At 49.0% G+C, this 20840-nt stretch overlaps 2 protein-coding genes across 3 annotated transcripts in view; one reads left to right on the plus strand and one right to left on the minus strand.

The window, feature by feature from the left end:
• Positions 1–11599, plus strand: LOC310701498 (uncharacterized protein). Of its 2 annotated transcripts, none has more exons than XM_083492469.1 (4): positions 1–107; positions 2986–3836; positions 5503–5623; positions 7388–11599. In XM_083492469.1, exons 2-4 carry the CDS (start codon positions 3123–3125, stop codon positions 8239–8241), a joined length of 1689 nt encoding a protein of 562 aa, XP_083348595.1. In that variant the 5' UTR covers positions 1–107; positions 2986–3122; the 3' UTR covers positions 8242–11599. The 2 variants fall into 2 exon arrangements, with proteins under 2 accessions (XP_083348595.1, XP_083348596.1); XM_083492470.1 differs by having other exon boundaries at positions 22–107; positions 7391–11599.
• LOC310699278 (uncharacterized protein) overlaps positions 10554–20840 on the minus strand; it is a 23854-nt gene continuing 13567 nt past the window's right edge. The window contains 8 exon segments of the mRNA XM_083486899.1: positions 10554–11225; positions 12025–12057; positions 13095–13213; positions 14172–14194; positions 15355–15585; positions 16507–16602; positions 18374–18824; positions 18826–18905. Of these exon segments, the coding sequence (XP_083343025.1) occupies positions 10711–11225; positions 12025–12057; positions 13095–13213; positions 14172–14194; positions 15355–15585; positions 16507–16602; positions 18374–18824; positions 18826–18905 (1548 nt within the window). The 3' untranslated portion in view covers positions 10554–10710.

Here is a 20840-nt window from a genome sequence, read left to right on the forward strand (position 1 = left end):
AGAGAGGCTCCATAAAGCTGGTGGGGGCGGGCGGAAAGGGAGGTCAGTAATGGACTCCTCTTCCTCGCTGGAGGAGTGGAAATGGCTCCTTTGCAGCTCTGAGCAGGGTGAGCAGCTGGCACCGAGTTCAATAATAAAGGGAGCTTGGGTGGGTGGAGGGTGCTGGAAAGCCGCAGGGTGCAGAGAAGGAGAGGCAGGGGGGGCTCGGGTGGGGGCGCAGGAGAGAAGCACCCCCTTTCTCCCCTAGATCCTCTCCCTTAAGGGAGCAAACCTTGCAATGCACGTGGGAACGGCGCGCAGAGCAGGTCAGAGGTCCTCCTGCAGTCCATTTGCCCCCTGGCACTGGAAGTGAAGGCCAAAGGACGGACTTCCCAACTGCAGCACGTCGTTAAACTTCGGAACTCCCTCCCACAGGAGGCCATATCTACTTTTCCCCTTTTGAAAAGGGAAATTCCCTTATTCTGAATAGGATTCCTTGGAAGAAAAGGGAAAAGTTGACAGCTATGTAGGAGGCAGTGATGACCACCAACATGGGTGGCTTTCCGTGGAGGAGAAGGCCCTCGTCTGCCCGGCCACATTTGGAAGCAGCAGTGTTTCTGGATGCCAGAAACCGAAGGAGGGGAAAGTGGTCTTGTGCTTGAATCCTGGGTTTCCCAATGGGGCCTCTGGATGGCCATTGTGAGAGCAGGAGGCCACTGGCCTGATCCAGCGAGTTCTTCTTAGGTTCTTATGAAAATGGCTCGTCTGCCCTTGTTTAACCCCAAGCACCTAATATTTGGGGATAGACTGCTGCTGTAAAAGGAGGCTTCCCACCGCTAGTGTGGCACAGACATTCCCCTCCCCTGGACAATGCCATTTCTAAAAGTAGGAGTAAGACGCAGCTTAAGGGTGGCACTGTGGTCTAAACCACAGAGCCTAGGACCCCGCAACAGGGTGAGCTCCCATTGCTCAGTCCCTGCTCCTGCCAACCTAGCAGTTCGAAAGCACATCAAAGTGCAAGTAGATAAATAGGTACCACTCCGGCGGGAAGGTAAACGGTGTTTCTGTGCGCTGCTCTGGTACGCCAGAAGCGGCTTAGTCATGCTGGCCACATGACCCGGAAGCTGTACGCCGGCTCCCTCGGCCAATAAAGCAAGATGAGCGCTGCAACCCCAGAGTCGGTCACGACTGGACCTAATGGTCAGGGGTCCCTTTACCTTTACCTTTAAGACGCAGCTCTGCTGCAACATCAGGTTCATTATGCGCAAATAAATAAAGTGTTTACTATCACTTTCCCAATTATCTTCCCCACTAAGACCATCAGTTTTACTTTCCCTTCTTCCCATAGTTTTTGTTTTCAGCAGAATCTTTCTTGGGGGAGGTCTCTTTCTTCCACTTGCCCTGTCCAGTTGCTCCCTTCTGAATGTTACCTAAAAATTTGCCAACCTCCCTCCCACAAATCACTACCCAATCAGATGGGTGAGGTACAAATAATAACATTATTATTATTATTATCATCATCATCATCATTGTCATCATCATCATCCCAGTCTGCCTGTGTTGGATTTCAAATCCACTTTTATATATGTAAGGGTTTTTAATTGTTTTTGGATATGGTTGTTCATAGGCAGCAATCATTTTAACTTTATAAATATGTGTGCATGAGAGAGAAATAGCCCAAGCGCAATATATCTGTATCTATATAGTACAGTATTGTGAAATGGCTTCAAGATCCTTCATAGGGAGCCACCCATTATTATTATTATTATTATTATTATTATTATTATTATTATTATGCTAAGCTTACTCAGGAGTCTTACGTGAGTTGCCTTGGTAAAAGCTTTTTGAATTAATAATAATAATAATAATAATAATAATAATAATAATAATAATAATAATTTATTATTTACACCCCACCCATCTGGCTGGGTTTCCCCAGCCACTCTGGGCAGCTTTCAACAGAATATTAAAATACAATAACCTATTAAACTTTAAAAGCTTCCCTAAACAGGGCTGCCTTCAGATGTCTTCCAAAAGTCCGGTAGTTGTTTTTTCTCTTTGACATTGGTGGAAGGACATTCCACAAGGCGGGTGCCACTACCGAGAAGGCCCTCTGCCTGGTTCCACGTAGCTTTGCTTCTCGCAGTGAGGGAACTGGCAGAAGGCCCTCGGCGCTGGATCTCAGTGTCCGGGTAGAATGATGGGGGTGGAGACGCTCCTTCAGGTATACTGGACCGAGGCCATCAACTTGAAAGCCTAAGTATGCTTGGTGACACTCTCAAAGAACTCTAAAAGGTTCACGAGGCAGGACTTCACCTTGCAGAAGCCATACTGTTTCTGCGTCAGCAAGAATTGGTCTACTATACCAGTGTTTTTCAACCACTGTTCCGCGGCACACTAGTGTGCCGCAAGATGTTGCCTGGTGTGCCGCGAGATGTTGCCTGGAGGGAGGCGGGCAAGTCGGGCAGCGAGAGGCGGGGCGGCGGCAAGGAGAGGCCGCCCAGCGCGGGGCTCTCGCCGTCTGCCTGCCTGGCTGCCTGCGAGCTCGGCGGGCAGCGCCTCCGTCCGCAGCGCCCACCTCGTGGCTCTCATTCCCTGCCCCTGCCAAAGCTCACCCAGCCAAGCTGCGCTCTCCTTCCTGCCTCGCTTTGCTGCCTCCTCCCCCCCCACCCCCAAAGCTTGGAGGTTCCCCGGCAAGGGGGAGGGAAAAAAATTGAAACTTACACTTTTGTGCGTCCCTCCCGGCGTGACGCTGCGCGCTGACATCACGGGGCTGTAATGGTGGTGTGCCTCAAGATTTTTTTCATCAAACAAGTGTGCCTTTGCCCAAAAAAGGTTGGGAAACACTGTACTATACAGTCAGTTATTTTATCTTTAACCGTACTTTACCGCAGGTGACCAGGGATGGTGGTAGTCATAGTCTAGCAGCTTCTCAAGGGTCACAGGTTCCCCATCCCTGCAAATATACTGTCTAACTCCTGTTTGTCTGTGTTCTTTCTCCCTCAGGTGAAAGGGCTTCCAGTTACGGACTTCAAGGAAGTATCTCTGGAGTATCTCTGGAGGCTCTGATTCCGGCGCAGGTTGCCTCTTCCTGTGAGATTTGAAGGTTGGCTTCAACTTGGCTCTCCCCCCGTCGGAGGAAAATGACTACAGATTATGAATCCTCGTCAGCCTTTGGTCTCCACTTTCAGGACGCGCAGATGGGACTTAAAAGGGAGACCCAGGAGGAGCCGGCAGCTGCCCCCCAGCCGGGATTAGAGGAAATGGGAGAAGCTCTTCGGCATCAGTGGACAGCCCTATCTGTTAAAGCAGAACCAGATGTGGGTCTCTGGTCCCACCAATATGAAGCCCAGTTGCAGGAGTTCATGAAGACAAATCGGGCCCCTTGCTCCGGACAGGGAATCCCACCGCTGCCAGAAACTCTTCTCTGCGTTGATGCTAAAGTAGTTGCAGCAGAGCAATTGGCTCAAATCCTGCCGTGCGCTCAGAAACCGAGTCAACAGGACTCCATGGTGCAAGGCCACAAGAGAGAAAGACATGATATCCTGAGCGAGGAGGCCGCCGTCAGCTCAGATGTACCCTGCCAACACTTTAGGCAGCTCAGGTACCGGGAGGCCGAGGGCCCCCGAGAGGTTTGCAGCCAGCTACGGGATCTTTGCCACCGGTGGCTGAAGCCGGAGAGGAACACCAAGGAGCAGATCCTGGAGCTGGTGATCCTGGAGCAGTTCCTGGCCGTCCTCCCTCAGGAAATGGAGAGCTGGGTGAAGGAGCGTGGCCCGGAGACCTGCTCCCAGGCGGTAGACCTGGCAGAGGATTTCCTGCAGAGGCAGCAAGATGCTAAGAAAGAGGAAGAACAGGTGAAGGGCAAAGGAGAGAAGTTCGAAATGGGCATAAGGACATTGCCTGTCCTGGCATTGGAGCCTTTTGCTTTCTAGGCCCAAGGCCTTTCTCGGAGTAGCCTGGGAACCTTGGGTTCTCTAGGCCAGAAGCCTTTCCCGTAGTAGCTTGAGCTGGGCAATATTGCAATAATAATAATAATTTATTATTTGTACCCCACCCATCTGGCTGGGTTTCCCCAGCCACTCTGGGCGGCTTCCATAGAAACCAAAAAAGACTAAAATATCACAGATTAAAAGCTTCCCTGAACAGGGCTGCCTTAAGATGTCTTCTGAATGTCAGGTAGTTGTTTATCGCTTTGACATCTGCTGGAAGGGCGTTCCACAGGGCGGGCGCCACTACCGAAAAGGCCCTCTGCCTGGTTCCCTGTAGCTTTGCTTCTCGCAATGAGGGAACTGCCAGAAGGCCCTCGGAGCTGGACCTCAGCGTCCGGGCAGAACGATGGGGGTGGAGACGCTCCTTCAGGTATACTGGGCCGAGGCCGTTTAGGGCTTTAAAGGTCAACACCAGCACTTTGAATTGTGCTCGGAAACGTACTGGGAGCCAATGTAGGTCTTTCAAGACCGGTGTTATGTGGTCTCGGCGGCCGCCCCCAGTCACCAGTCTAGCTGCCGCATTCTGGATTAGCTGTAGTTTCCAAGTCACCTTCAAAGGTAGCCCCACGTAGAGTGCATTGCAGTAGTCCAAGCGGGAGATAACCAGAGCATGCACCACTCTGGCAAGGCAGTTCGCGGGCAGATAGGGTCTCAGCCTACGTACCAGATGGAGCTGGTACACAGCTGCCCTGGACACGGATTTAACCTGCACCTCCATGGACAGCTGTGAGTCCAAAATGACTCCCAGGCTGCGCACCTGGTCCTTCAGGGGCACAGTTACCCTATTCAGGACCAGGGAGTCCTCCACACCAGCCCGCCCCCTGTCCCCCCAAAACAGTACTTCTGTCTTGTCAGGATTCAACTTCAATCCATTAGCCGCCATCCATCCTCCAACCGCCTCCAGGCACTCACGGTATGATGGTCAAACCACGATACTGGTTTCAGACTTTTTGAACTGGGGATATATTGCAGCCACTGCCAGCACAGCGTCTGCCTCACTGTTCTCTGCCTGCCTGCCTGCCTGCACTGTGTTGGCAGCATTTGGGAAGCTACAACATATCGCCATCTCAAATTGCCTTGATCAGCTGAGAAACGGGCTTCCTTAAACTTAAAGCAAGTTTAACTTCCTTAAACTTCCTTTAAATTGCTCCTGAAGGTCAACAATGAGGGAGACGGAGGCACTTCACCAGGGAGAGCGTTTCACAGATGGGGAGCCACCACTGAGAAGGCCCTGTCATGGGTCAATGCAAACTGGGTGGCAGCCAGAGTCAGCACTGCCAATGGGGCCTTCCTTGCTGATTGTAGGGCCCGGGAAGGTTGATATTGTGGGACTCCCTCCCTTAGGTCCCAAACCATTTTGGGCTTTGTACTAAACCCATGAATTGGGCTGGTAGCTCACAGGCAGCTCTAACACATCCCCTTTCCTACTGCTTCAAAATGCTTTCGAGTTTTTACTGGGCGTTTCCCAGACCAGGAATGCACGATGGCTGAGAGTTATACAAATTTAACAATTCCTTGTTTGCTGTTTCAGGAGCACTTTCACGTGATCACAGTCAGCTTCCCTGACGATGAACAGGCTTTGTTGGAAACCTCACAGAGCCAGTCCCACAGGGAGATCAAGCAGGAGGATGAAAGGGATTGCAGCTCCCCAAGTAAGGACCTGTTGTTACAATCATTGCTTACCACAAAGAGCCTGGCAGGGCTTTAATTTGGGGGTTCCTACTCGGGGAGAGTGGGACGCGGGTGGTGCTGTGGGTAAAACCTCAGCGCCTAGGACTTGGCGATCGCATGGTCGGCGGTTCGAATCCCTGCAGCGGGGTGCGCTCCCGTCGTTCGGTCCCAGCGCCTGCCAACCTAGCAGTTCGAAAGCACCTTCAGGTGCAAGTAGATAAATAGGGACAGTTCAGAAAAGGGCAACCAAAATGAGTCAAGGCAATGGAGCAAAGATCATGGGGAAAGATTGCAACAACTTGATAGCTCAGTCGGTACACTAACTAATCTCAAGGTAATAGGCTTGAGCCCCACATTCGGGCAAATGACTAGATGATTTCTAGTTGGTCCCTTCAACTCTACGATTTTATGATTTGGGGCTTTTTACTTTAAGAGAAAGGACAAATAAGAAGAGACAAGATATACAGTGGTACCTCAGGTTACAGATACTTCAGGTTACAGACGCTATAGGTTACAGACTCCACTAACCCAGAAATAGTAATTCAGGTTAAGAACTTTGCTTCAGGATGAGAACAAAAATCGTGCAGCGGTGGCGCTGCAGGCCCAATTAGCTAAAGTGGGGCTTCAGGTTAAGAACAGTTTCAGGTTAAGAACAGACCTCCGGAATGAATTAAGTTCTTAACCCGAGGTACCACTGTAGTTGTTCAGTCAAACCTCGGCTGTTGAATGTAATATGTTCCGGAAGCCCATTCGGCGTCCAAAATGTTCAACAACCAAGGCACAGCTTCCGATTGGTTGCAGTAGCTTCCTGCACTCAAACAGAAGCTGCGTTGGACATTCACCTTCTGAAAAATGTTCAAAAATTGGAACATTTACTTCCGGGTTTTCGACTTGGGGGAGCCGAAATGTTCCAAAATGGAGGCATTCAGGATCCGAGGTTTGACTGTATAAAATTACACATGGTGAGGAGAAAGTGGGTAGAGAAAAAGGGTTTTTTCTTCTCTCTCTCTCATAACACTACAGCTCAGGGACATCTAAGAAAGCTGAATGTTAGAAGATTCAGGACAGACCAAAAAACATCACTCTCACAGAACATGATTAAACTATGGCGTTGGCTTCCAACACGAGGCAGTGACAGCCACCAACTTGGATGGATTTAAAAGATTAGACGAATTCATGGAGGAGAGGGCTACTAGCCAAGCTAGCTGCGTCCTACTGTTGGAGGCAACATGCCTCAGAATATCAGTTGCTTAGGATCACAAGTGGGGCGAGTGGCGCTGTTGCACAAAGATTGTGTGGGATACTCAGAGGCATCTTGTTGGCCACTGTAGGAACAGGATGTTGACCTAGGTGGCTACTGGCCTGATTCAGTGAGCTCTGATGTTCTTAAATACTGTTCTCTTTGACATCTGGTGGGAGGGTGTTCCACATGTTTGCTCCGACATTACTAAATAGAGGGTTTTCTTGGTGGAAAGTAGTGGGGCATGCGCAAAACCACTCAGAGTTGTGGCTAGAAAGCATGGGAATAGTGGGAAACTCCTGAGACCTATGCTTTGCCGGCATGGAAAGTATGGACAAGCCCTGAGTATAAGGCCTTATGTTCTTTTATGAGGTATTACGTCAACAGAAGACAGTATTATTCTCTTGCCCAAACCTTTCCTGTCACATTTTTCTTCATTATATCGCCATAATCCATCTCTTCCTTTCTACTTTCCCCCACCTTGTTTATTATCTCTCTATTTCAGCAGGTGACGAACACATGAATGGGGTACATTTGGACGAAGCTGAGCTTCGAAAGCCGAAGAAAAGCTCAGGAGATCAACGTGGATCAAACAAGCGGAAAGAAAAAACAGCGCAGGGGCGAAGAGAGAACTCTGTACTTTGTCAGGCAGGTGGTATTGGAGGTGAACCGAGAATCCCCACAGGAGAGAGCAGGGACGTGCCCGCCATGTGTGAGGAAAGCTCGAGTGATGCCACGAGCCACGATGCGTTCTTAGGAGACGAGCCTTATACCTGCTCCGCCTGCGGGAAAGCCTTCCGTCTCAAGTCAAGCCTCAAAAGACACTGGAGAAGCCACACGGGCGAGAAGCCGTATACCTGCTTAGATTGCGGGCGGAGCTTCAGCTGGAGGAGCAGCCTCACCACACATCAGAGAACCCACATGAGCGAAAAGCAGTACAAATGCTCCAAGTGCGGGAAGACCTTCCGCTGGAGCCAGAACCTCACCAGGCACTGGAGCATCCACACCGGGGAGAAGCCGTACAAGTGCTCCGACTGCGGGAGCAGCTTCAACCGGAGCCAGAACCTCATCACACATCGGAGAATCCACACGGGAGAGAAGCCGTACAAGTGCTTGGACTGCGGGAGCACCTTCAACCGGAGCCAGAGCCTGATCACGCACCAGAAGACGCACGCGGGAGAGAAGCTGTACATCTGCTCGGACTGCGGGAAGACCTTCAACCGGAGCCAGAGCCTCATTGCTCATCAGAGGCTCCACACGGGGGAGAAACTCTACATGCTCCGGATGAAAGGAGAGCTCGCGGGGAAAATGCAGCCTCCTCAGACACGGGTGGAGTCGCACACTGCGGACATGATATAGTGGGCTTGCCATATTCCAAAAAGCGAAAATCCAGACACAGATGTTGTTGAGCAAGATCTCCCCGCAAAAAAAGAGAATGGTTTAAAGCTATTTTTTTAGCAAATTTGCCAAAAAACAACACTGCTGATTCGAGCTGCCACGTGTCCAGATTTTTCTGGACATTTTAACCGATTTTTGAAAATTCTGCCCGGACGCCATTTTCAAAAGACAAATCCTGGGAAATTTCGTATGTATGACAGCCCAATGATATAGGCGTGCTCACAGAGGAGGGAGAAAGATGGGTTTGAGATCCACCCTTTGTTTAGAAAGGTACAAGGACACAGTGGAAAATGAGTGCCAGAAATGTTCATTTAAGTCGGGGTTTCTCATGTGTCAGCCTGAGGGTGCTGGTATACCCACCGGGACCTCCTGTGGTGCCTGCAAAAGGTCTCTGTAAATATCCCCTCAAAAATCCACAATGCACAAAAGACTTTGCTCTTCCTATTCAGTTCCTGTTTGTACTGACTCCACCTCTCCTGCAGTGAACACGCCCCCTTTCAATATGCCCAAGTTCCATTGGACGCCAGGACTCGATGCCCGCCTTCCCTTCCATTCTGAACAGGGGAGAGGTGCAAAGAGCTGCTATTGGGCAGCTGACGTGGAGGCATGCTTCCATCATTTGGCGATCCTGTCTCTTCCTCCCAATGCTGTTAGATGTGGCATTTTTGTGTGTGTGTGTTATAGCAAAACCTCCTGCATGCGGCATTATCTCTAAAAGTCAAGGGCTCTGTGCAAACCTCTCCTTCTGTTGAGCGATCAAGGCCAGTGAAGGAGGACTTGCTAAGCTTGTGTAGCATAGTGGACACGGGTTCATATTTTGGGATGGGGAGGCCCACTTCAAGATGTCACATTGACAGCGAACGCTACTTAGCAGAGCCCGACCTCACACAAACACCCCTCCCCAAATATGAGTGCAGTATGCTGGAAATAAAACTGTTGTATGTTAGTTAAAATAATAAATTTGATCATCCCTGAAAGTTGAACTGTATCCTCTGACAGGACATTGCTTCAAACTCCTAGGAAAGAGACTACTAGCCCATGCTGCTTCTATGGACTATGTTTCTTCTTTTACCTAGCAAACTGCCTAAAACAAATCCTTAGTTTGGTTAATAAACGTGGTGGAGGGGGGAAGGCAGGAAACGAAAAGGAGCCCCCCCCCAAAAAAAAAAACAGTGAGGAAGGCAAAGAAGAAAACACATGGAGAAAAGCCCCCTTAGCACGTCATGAGTTTGAGGGAAAGGCTTTAAAGCAACAGCAGGGGAATGACGGAGAAGCCCAGTGGAGGCTGCCTTGCCCAGTGAGAAGCACAGCTTTGAGCACAGACACACACACAGCACCCGAGCGAGGGCGGGACATGGACGGGCAGGGAGAGCGGCTGGCATTTTGTCACCCCTCTCAGTGATGACACCCGGGGCGGGCTGCACGGGTGGGCAAACAAACTGCCCACCCCCTGCTCTGGTCCCCAGCAGGGAGGCAGGGGCACATTCGCTCCACATTGCAGATTCTCATAGCACTAGAATTCGTGGCCCTCCAAGAAGCTGAGTGTTGGGAGATCCAGGACAGATAAAAGCATTTCATTGTGCAGCAGATAATTGAACTATGGAACTCACTGCCACTGGGGGCAGAGATGGCCACCAATGCAGGAATCTTTTGCCCAACATGGTGCTCCAGCTGGTGACCCTTAGATTAAGAGTCCAGCACTATCCAGAGGACACCCCATTTGATGCCCCCGATATACAGTACAGAATCCAGCTTGTAAATAAGGAACGTCAACGCATCAACCCTAAACACAAAGTTTAACAGGGCAGAAGCCCCACTCAAGGCAATGAGGTTTATTTCTGACAAAGAAGGTGAGGCTGTATTTGCAGAGGATATTTGAAGCCAGCGCCTTGTTCAATTTCTTTTAAATTTTCTTCCCGTCTGAGGTCTCCAGAGCGAGCAGCTATCCTGCTTGACGTGGGTGAAGGGGTTCATTTTTAGTCCTCTATTACTCCAACGATGCATGCATTTTCACAGCTGCATAAGGTCTTGTGGGGAGAGGAAGGTTTCCTAGAATTGCAGAGTTGTGAGGGACTCTGGTCCCACCCCCTGCAGTGCAGGAAACGTTTGGCCAATGTGGGGTTCAAACTCACAACCCTCATGCTCTGCCAAATCAGACATTTGAAAAGGAAAAGAAGATTGAAGGTGAGAAAATTTATTAGGACTCCTAAAAGTGTGACTGTCTCTCTCTTCTGGGAAAAGGAAAGAAAATGCAAAGCAAGAGCAACCCATTTTTGTTTGGTTATTTCTGTTGATTTTGACGGAATGAATCCTCTCAAAGGGCCCTTGGAAAACTGCCCAACCTGCTCTTGGTGGGTAAATGGTTTTTATGTCAGTCACTCTGGTCTGGAGAGAAACTCCTGCTGGGCCTGAGAGGCAGATTTAGTCTCCTCAGGAGATACTGAGGTGGGTTTTATTTTCCCACAGATCAAAGTAAGGGAGGAGGGTCTCTCCAGAGAACGAGGCTCCTGAGAACGTGTAGAGTTCGGCTCCTGAGTCAGCGTCAGAAAAAGACACACGTCCCCCTTCATAGTCCAGAGTCACCCGGATCCTCCTGGGCTCCCTCAGGGACAGAGGAGAGTAAAAAGGGGAGGTGCAGGCCCAGTATTCCCCTCCCCACTTCTCCACAGCCCAGATCCCCCACTCAGGCCTTAAGGGGAAGATGCCCTTTCTCTCCACAGACATCCTGGCGACCCCCAAAGCCCACTCTTCCCGACTTCCCACAGTGATTTCCCAGAAATGTCTGCCTGCTGTGAATCCCTCACGTCCCAACACACAAATCTTGTGGCTAAATCTCTCAGGATTATCAGGCAGGGCTTGAGGTTTGTGTCCCCTTCTCACACTTTTCCGATCCTCCGACAGGATGAGTTCAGGATGGGCTGTGTCTGGATCCAGAGTGACATTTGCTGTTGGGGAGAAGATGAGGGAAAGAGAATATTAGGCAGAGTCAGCTGAGAGACAGAAATGGACATTCTGATAAATAAGTAAAAAACACCCCAAAAACCCAGATTCCCTCTCATATCAAGGGGATTTCTTTGCATTGCATGCAAGATTGAGACTCCTTGGAGACTTCCATCGGAATAAATATCTTCCTTGTTGGTTTTTAAATCAGTTTCCTTCACTTGAGTGCTTTATGTGTTGCTCCCAAACTTACAAAGCCTCAGCCAAGGTTAGACAAATTATCAACATTCATACAACAGCAAAAATCACATTAATTGTTCAAAAGTATGCCAAATACAAACTTTTACCTTTCAATAAAAAGTTGTTTGTATCACTGAAAGCTGTTATTGTGTTTTTATTTTAATACCAAAGGTGTTAATATAGGAGGTTTTTTTTCTAAACTAAAACCTCAGTATTAAGGTTAAATTGCTGTGCTGACACTTAGCGATAAATAAGTGGGTTTCGGGTTGCAGTTTGGGCACTCGGTCCCTAAAAGGTTTGCCATCACTGGTCTATAGGCAGGAATGGAACTCAGACTGGTGGGCAGGTTCTTCGCAGGGACAAGCTCTGCAACCAGGCCAAGCCTTCAAACCCTCTCCCAGTTCATTCATGGGACAGACCAAGAACCCAAACACCTCTAGAGGACTGTTACGCAGAGTGACACCATTGAAGGGGGTCCCAAAGTCTGCAGAACAGACTGCTCAACACCCATGAAATATCAGTCCCCATCCCTCCTGTGAAATTGTTCCTCCCCTGGAAATTTACCTTTCTGAATCTGTTCACTGAATAGCAGAGCATCTGAGGAAGCAGAAAGATATAAAGTGTAAGCGCAACACTCTTCCACCAGAAATAAATCTCTATACAAAAGTAACACTTCATAATGTGGCATCCTTAAATTGAAGTACAATTATTAAATATTAATTATATAGTACAAAAAAAATTTAAAACTAGAAAATCATAGGAAGAATCTATGAAAATAACTAAAGCTTTAAATAGCAGAATAACAATATTCAGCATAAATCCTGCTGGTCTCTGAATTTTGTCCCTGAAATTGGGCTCTACATTGGAGGACTGGAGGGGAGGCAGAGCAATAGGAATCCCGTAAAAGGAGGCAGAGGGGAGATGGAGGCAGCCTTCACATCTTCCCCAAGTAAAGTGGTGGGGGGAATCATTAAAGCCAAAATTGTGAAATACAAGGAGAAGTGAAGTTTGATGAGGAAGGATTGGCAGAGCTCTCAGGCAACAGGAAGCCCTTCCTCACAAACCTTCTACAAATCTTTTAAGGTTCTTCACAAGCATATTTGTTCCCTTTGGGGCTCATGTGCTCTTGCTTCCACTCTCAATGGGGGAACTCTCAGGAGATCTTGAAGGCCGAAGCCCTAGGTATGGCAGCTGCAGGGGGACGTCTGAGGAGGAGACGGCTCAGGCCTTGGCTCCACGGCTGAGAAAGAAGCCTGAGCAGGAGGCAGAGGGGGAACTGGGGGCTTCTTAATGCCCTTTGACTCCATTCAGAGCAGGAGAACCTCCAAAAGGACAAACTCAGATTGTGCAGACAGGGAACCACAGGGAAAAGGAGGTTTCGTATAACTGTAAACAGATGCACATGGGAGGAAAAAATCCTGACTTTGCTCTACACTCTGGTTCAGGCTTTCTTTACAGGATCCAGCGTCACAATATACATGGGCCATTCAGGGGGACAGGAAATGAAGGCTGGAGCAGGAAGAAGGAAGGTATCCTGGGATTGCTCAATTCCACGAAATAAGAGCCTGGCATGTCCAGTTCTGAAGAAATAATAGAATTCTGAGTGTGAAATCCTGGGAGCCATTATTCATTACCTTTCCATTGTTTCATTGTATTCTTCACAAGGTGATTTAGTTCACAGGATTCCAAGATCCTGCTCCTCAGTTCTGGAGGGAAAGCTAGTGGCTTCTCTGGACTCTCTCTTTCCTCAAACCTGGTGAAAAGAAAAACAATGAATGGCCCCATTGTGGCCCCATCTCCCTTATTATTGCAGGTGATTTCAATAACCTGAACAAAGTTGAAGTTCATTTCCCAACAGGTAATTTCAGGGTTCAGCTTCATCTCTTGACACCCACCTCCAATCCCTGGTCAGTGGCTTCGTAAGGATGCTAAACAGCACAAGGGACAAGATGTAACCCCAAGTGACACCACCGGAGGGCTCCCATGGCTTCAAACTATGCTGCTCCATAACAACTTTCTGGGAAGGTGCCAGGAGAGGTGGAATGCCTGCAACCCCTCCCTCCCTGAGCCTCCCCAGAGGATGTGAGTGATGTCCCAAGCTGCCAAGTGGTGAAGGAGAACAACCTCCACCCTCCCTTCACCCCCTCTCTCACCCAGGAAGGGCACAACCCCATGCCCCATGGGACTCTCCCTCCAGAGGCATCAAACAACTAGACTTTCACCCCCCACTCAAGACCACCTTCAGCCTCTCATGCTGGAAACGCTCCCAAGAAAAAGAACCCACCCATTCTAGACCAACAGACCTTCCCTCCCTCAGTGCCTCAAAGGGGATGAGTTACCAGAGTTGAGGGGCTTCTAGTTGGGCATTGAAATATGTCCTAAGCTCTTCCCAAGCATCTTTGGCACTTTCTCTTCTAGATGTTTGAAATTACTACAAAGTCCATGAACAGAAAGTGCAAGAGAAAGAAAAGAGCCCCCATCCCTGTGTGAAGTGATGTGGGGAGGGAGGGAGGAGGCAGCTGACCTTGAACCTTGGAGGGAGAATTGGGGGGCCACAAGTTCAGAAGAGGGGGCTCTACTTTTACCTGTGAGATGCTGCAGGGAGTGAGTCCCCCAGTCTCCCCCCTGCAGCCCCTGGAGGGCCATGTCTGAGGTTCTTGCATCCTGGAATCATGGAGGGATGCTAATGTAAATGAGCCAGATCCACTTACCTCTGCAAGGTCCTTCTCACATCCTAGAGGGAAAAAGAGAAGGGAATTCACTGCACACCACAGGCCACACTAGGAAGACCCCCTCAGACCCTGGCCCTTGGAAGTCAGTCTGCCTGGCACAAGGCAAGGTTTTGGGTAGGGATGGCGGAATCAGCCCGTTTTGGTTTCTCACAGCTTTTATTTTCCCAGTGTAAAATTATTAACTGTTCTGATTTCAAGATCTCCACATTTCCACATCAGTTTGCCATTTTTGTTTAAAATCCTTATGAAAATCCACCAGCATTTTAGGGAAATTTCACATTTGTGGGTTCAAGAGACAATTCACACCATCTCTAGTCTTAGATTATAATTTAATAACTTTAATCCAGTTTGCATTGTGCAATTCAGACGTATGTAAGCCTACAGGATAATCCTACCAGGGCACTGTCCTAAACTGTCTTCCATAGAAGTCCCCAAATTTCAAATGCTTTTTTCCACCTGGAAATTTAAAAATCACCTGCAGCATAAAATGTCTCCCAAGGGGTAATAAAATAGGTCAGTGTTTCTTTGGGCTCACCCACACTTCTGCTTTTCCTGTGCCCAGAAAACACGGGTCCAAGTGGTTTTGCCTTTGCCCTGCCGCTTTCCCTCAGGAAAAACCTGCTCCTTGGTGCAACATCAAAGCAAACGTCAATGCAGAGAAAACCTGGCTGAGGTTTGCTCTAATTCAGCAGTAAACAGCGGGTTTTCCTGGAGGAAAGGGGTGGGACAAGCGGCAGTCTGGATGAGTCCCTCTGTCTTGCACTTTGGTCACTGTGACTGAGCACCATTATGGGCCGATATGTATCCATGGGGAAGGGGATCAACCCAGAAGTTGTGGAGGAAACGGGAAGAGAAGCTTGGTCAAAAGACTGGCTCATGTCGGAAGGAGGCCTGAACGCATCCCAGACGAAGCCCCCCACAGCTGAGAGGCGTTCGGAGACAAAGCATCAACAAAGAGCAGAAGATCAGCTCCCGTTCCATCAAGAACACAGACGAATCTCTAGTCTGCATTCAGGTGAGTTAAGCATCCCAGGTCTCTTGGGTCTTCCTGTCCATTATAAACCTGACTAGAGGCTCCATCAACTCAGCCCCTGCACTCCTTGCATACATGAAAAGGGCAGCCTTTTCCTGGAGCCTTGGGCTGTTCCTGCCACCATCTTACCTGCAGGAGTTCACTCGCTGGCTGCTGACTCTTCTCCTCCATCTCCTGGATGATCCTCTCAAGAGAGGAGAGTTTCCTGGAGAATTTGGCTAGTTGCTCATCCCTTCTCCCTGCAATCTCCTTCTCCACCTCTTCCATGTGTGTCAACAGACGTTTTTCTTGTGCTTCCAGGAACTGGCGCAGTTCTCTGAACTTCTCGACAGTCTTCAGCCTCTCCGTTTCTGTTAATTTCTGCAAGAAAAGAGGAGGTCTGAGTGTGGAAGGTGCTCAGCCTTCAAATCATGAGGAAGAGAATAGTGAGAATTCTACAGGGAGGACACTTCCGATTTTTCATAGACATGAAACCTCCAGTTACTAAAGAAGTAAACCTTTATTTTGAGGGGAGGCCCTCTTCATTGCTGTTTCTGTTGATTTCTATTTTGCAGAGGGCTACAGCCTAAAGGAAGGACCTTTTTCCTAGCCATGGATGTTCCCTGCATGTTTTGGGGCATGGCAAACCAGAGTTCAGAGTTGTTCAGAGATCACCCAGGGACATAAAACACCCCTCAGTTTAGGCTGGTGCCATTTAGGTGTAGGGAAACTGCAGAAACAGGAGGAGGAGGACAGTGCAGAGTTCATCCCCATAGCTCCCCTGTTTTCTTTAAAGGTTCAAAATGGCTTGAGTTTCCTAACAATGAACATGAACGCACATTCAGAAAGACAACTCTTTATTAATATTTATGGTAAATCAGGATTTGAATTGAACCGCTTCCACCCTCTCAGCTCACAAGTCCTCAGGCTTCTCCTTCACTGCTATTCATATAATAAATGACAATGTTGAAATAAACTGAATTTAGCTGCATTGAAACGTGATGGAGACTGAAATATGGAGACTGAAACAGAACAATCTTTTGAAATTTACACCTCTGAATCTTTCAAGGTTGACCCAGCCAGGTAATGTTCACAAAAATGTATTTATGAGGGTAAAGTACATATCAAAATATTTGTACAAGAAGGTAGCCACCTTCATCATAATAATAAATAAACAAACAAACTGATATGGAAAAGGAGAACGGGGGGAAGTTGAAATAGGCAGATTTCCCCATCCCTCCTCAGTCCTGACTCGACTCTTCAAGTGCTTCTTCCCTCCCTAGTAACAAGAGAGACACTTACAAGGAGGTCTTTGCTTTCCTTGTCCAGATCTGCTTGATAGGCCAGAATTTCCCCTCTCTCTTTCCTCAGAATTTCCAGGCGGTGACAGATCTCTCCCTGAAAAGAAAAAGGGAAACTTAGGTTTGATTGAGACACAGAGAGAGATGAATATTATACAGGCTTCTTGGGTCCAGTGGCCTTGCTATAATAGCAAAGTACAGTGGTACCTCGGGTTAAGAACTTAATTTGTTCTGGAGGTCCGTTCTTAACCTGAAACACCACTTTAGCTAATGGGGCCTCCCGCTGCCGCCGCCACGCGATTTCTGTTCTCATCCTGAGGTAAAGTACCACTGTACTTTACTAGAGGAAATAAAAGTACAAACTTTTTGGGTCTAAGGCTCCCTGGACCAGCTTCCTTCTTTCTGCGGTGTCCCTGTGGGGCTCAGGATCCCAGTTAGGTCCCCCCTTGCTTGCAGCCCCTCACCCTTTCTCGAACACCCTCCCTTGCGGAGGGCTCTCTCAGCCTCCTCTCCCCTCTCCTTAGGAGTCCTCCTTTGGTCTCTGAGCTGCCCCAAAGAGAGGTGCCTCCTCACGCTGCCCCACAGGGACTTGTCTGTCCCTTCCCAAGAGCAAGGGCCCCTCGCCAGTTTCCTTGCTTCCTCCGAGGCCGCCTCAGCTCCTGGCAGCCAACACCCCCTGGCCAGCCCCAGAGGCACCATTCGCCAGCAGAGCTTGTAGCCAGGGCTGCTGGAGCAAACAGCCGGAGGGACAGAGGCCAGTGTTGCCCCCCTGAGCATCATTCAAGGCCCCCCAGGTGCCACAGCACACTGGCTGAAAAGCACAGCAGAACTGGGATGGGAAAGTTTTCTAGCGCAACAAACTAGTCTGGAGAAGAGCAAAGGCAGCCATGCTTGCTCCTTTGTCTCCTCCGAGGAAAGTCCCAGCCTGGCCTCTCATCTTGAGGTCCCAGGGAGAAGTCGGAAGAGGAGGAGGAGGAAGGGCTAAGGCCATATCCAGAATGAGGGTTTTATTTTTTATGTATAATAGCACAGGTCCAATTCTGAGTTGTCATGGAAAAGTCATCTTTCCCCCTGGTCTTTGCAAATGCCACTCTGAACCACTGGCGCCCTCCCTGTGGAACGCCCTCCCACCAGATGTCAAAGAGAACAACAACTACCAGACTTTTAGAAGACATCTGAAGGCAGCCCTGTTTAGGGAAGCTTTTAATGTTTGATGTATTATGGTATTTTAATATTTTTTTGGGAAGCCGCCCAGAGTGGCTGGGGAGGGCCAGCCAGATGGGCGGGGTATAAATAATAAATTATTATTATTATTACAATTATTGTTATCACTGAGTCCTTTGCCAATTGGGATGGGAGGAGATCCTCAGCACACGCACACACCCCACCACTGAAATCTCATTGCACAGGCTCCACAGCACCCCCAGAATAAGCAGGCTCCCCACCAGTAGGCGCTTCCACACACACACCCCCACTCCTAAATCTGCTTCCAACAGATACTTGGGGGAGGATCCTGCACCATCTGGTCAATTCCTGGCCACCACTCCTCCCCTCTCCCACCCAGCTGATCCCTTGCAACCTTGCTGGGGGATGTGGATGAGGTTAACCCTTTCTCTCCCTCCCACGGTCCCAGTACAAATCTTTGAATCTGTTGTGAGTATTTCAAGGGAAGATCCCTTTGTCCCCCTGGAAGAGAGAAAGACTTCAACACCCTCCTCCCAAACCTCAGGCTTCCCCTGGGCTGCTTTTTACATAATAAACAACCACCAATTCATGCCATGCCTACTTTGGACCTGAGAATTAAAAAGAAAACCTCCCAAGAAGAATCCACAGCTATTTCTCCCCCTCCAGATCCAGGGATCTCCTACCTTGTATTCCTCAAAAGCCTCCTCCAGAGGAATCACCTCGTGGTGTTTGTGGTCCTTGGATCTGTCACACACCAGGCAGATGGGGGCTTCATCCTCCGTGCAGAAGAGCTTCAGGGGCTCCTGGTGTTTCTCGCAGACTCCTCCTTTCCCTCCTTCCTCCTTTCCCTCTTGAAGGCTGAGATTCTCGATTAATTCCACGAAGTTTGCCAGTTGCCTGTTGGGGATGAGGCTCCTTCTCTGGACTGTTTTTCTGCACTGAGGGCAGGAAGCCTCTGCCTCCGATTCCCCCCAGAACAGGATCAGGCAGGATCGGCAGAAGTTGTGCCCACACTCTGGGATGGTCACTGGATCCTTGAAGTAATCCAGGCAGATGGAGCACGTGGCTTCGTCACAGAGATTCTGGATGGGACCCCCTGCAGCAGCCATGGCTCCCTCACCCAAAGACCCGAGTTTCGTTTTCAGCCACTGGGAGTTTCACTTCCCGGAAATGACTCAGAAACTCAGTGAGCACGTGATCTTTTTCAAAAGATCTCTGCAGATCCTGAAAGTTTTCTCAAGTAGCAGTGAATGCTCCTTGATTGCTTCCCGTGCTTTTGACACATGGAGAGCGGGATCTTCATTGTCCCTCACAGCCAGCGGAACAACACTCCCAGTTCACCCCCGTTCCTTGCTTCCTCCTGAGGGACTGGAAATGGCTGAAGGCAATTGAACATCTCGCTTAGCAGCAGGCCTGGGATGTTCCCTTGAGCAGGGTGAATGTAATGATGAGCTAAGGATCAGAGCACACCTGAGCATGTGCAGAGTGCATGTGCTGCATCACTGAGCAACTTCCCAGCCCCGTTTAATTTGCCTCAACCATTTCTATACAGCTTGATTGCCACTGTCTCTAAGCAGTGCGCAAAGTATTCCATACAATGAAAAAGAGTGGAAAATATAAAATAAGCCTGCAAGCATGGTGATGATGATGTCTTCAGTAGGTTCAACAGGGAGAAGGGCCTGTCTGACCACAATCTGGAAGGGAGTTCCATAAAATTGGGCCCACAATGGAGTGCTTTATATCCCACCTTTAGGCCAAGGAGCTGGAGGTTCTCCCCTTCCTCTTATAACCCCAGAACAACCACCCTGTGAGGTGGGCTAGGCAGAGAGCCTGTGATTGGCTCAAGGTCACCAGTGAGCTTCATGCCCAAGAGGGGATTTGAACCCTGGCCTCCCAGGTCCTGGTCCCACACTCTAACCACTACACTACACTGTCTCTCCGCAAAATCGGGAGTGGGAGTGGGCGTCCATCTTTAAATGGCGTTCTCTGGGACAGCAGAACCTAAGTGGGGGATGTTTGGCTCAACTCTACCAGACACAGATGTTGTTGAGCAAAATCTCGCAAAAAAAGAGAATGTTTTAAAGCTACTTTTTTAGGAAATTTGCCAAAAAAACCCACAACACTGCTGATTCGAGCCGCCATATGTCCTGATTTTTCTGGCCATTTTAACCGATTTTTGAAAATTCTGCCAGGACGCTATTTTCAAGAGACAAATCCTGGGAAATTTCGTATGTATGGCAGCCCAATGATATAGGCGTGCTCACAGCGGAGGGGGAAAGATGGGTTTGAGATCCACCCCTTGTTTAGAAAGGTACAAGGACACCGTGGAAAATGAGTGCCAGAAATGTTCATTTAAGTCGGGGTTTCTGATGTGTCAGCCCGAGGACCTCCTGTGGTGCCTGCAAAAGAAGACCTTCCGCTGGAGCCAGAACCTCACCAGGCACTGGAGCATCCACACTGGGGAGAAGCCGTACAAGTGCTCTGACTACAGGAGCAGGTTCAACCGGAGCCAGAACCTCATCACACATCGAAGAATCCACACGGGAGAGAAGCCGTACAAGTGCTTGGACTGCGGAAGCACCTTCAACTGGAGCCAGAACCTCATCACTCATTGGAGAATCCACATGGGAGAGAAGCCGTACAAGTGCTCCAACTGTGGGAGCACCTTCAACCGGAGCCAGAGCCTCATTGCTCATCAGAGACTCCTCACGGGGGAGAAACTCTACATGCTCCGGATGAAAGGAGAGCTCGTGGGGAAAATGCAGTGTGGATTCGCACACTGCAGACATAGTAGGGTTGCCATATTCCAAATAGCAAAAAATCCAGACACAGATGTTGAGCAAGATCTCCCCGCAAAAAAGAGAATGTTTTTTAGGAAATTTCCTCACCCCCCCAAAAAAATTTTTTTTGTTTATCATCTAACCTGATGAAGTGTTCTGTAGGCCTTGAAAGCTGGGAAGCTGCTTTCTGACATTTTATTTTCTCTAATAAAGGCATTGGTGTACTATGAGCTTTGTAGAACATACCAAAAATCCTTTAAAATGTGTTACATAAATATTAAGCATTGTTAAGCACGCCTCATTTCCTCATAAAGGGCGGGATTAGGGGTTGCACAATAGTTTACACCCAAGTCCTGTATATATGTACTCA

Source organism: Podarcis liolepis (assembly GCF_965112155.1).
Source record: "Podarcis liolepis genome assembly, chromosome: 2".
Classification (NCBI taxonomy): domain Eukaryota; kingdom Metazoa; phylum Chordata; class Lepidosauria; order Squamata; family Lacertidae; genus Podarcis; species Podarcis liolepis.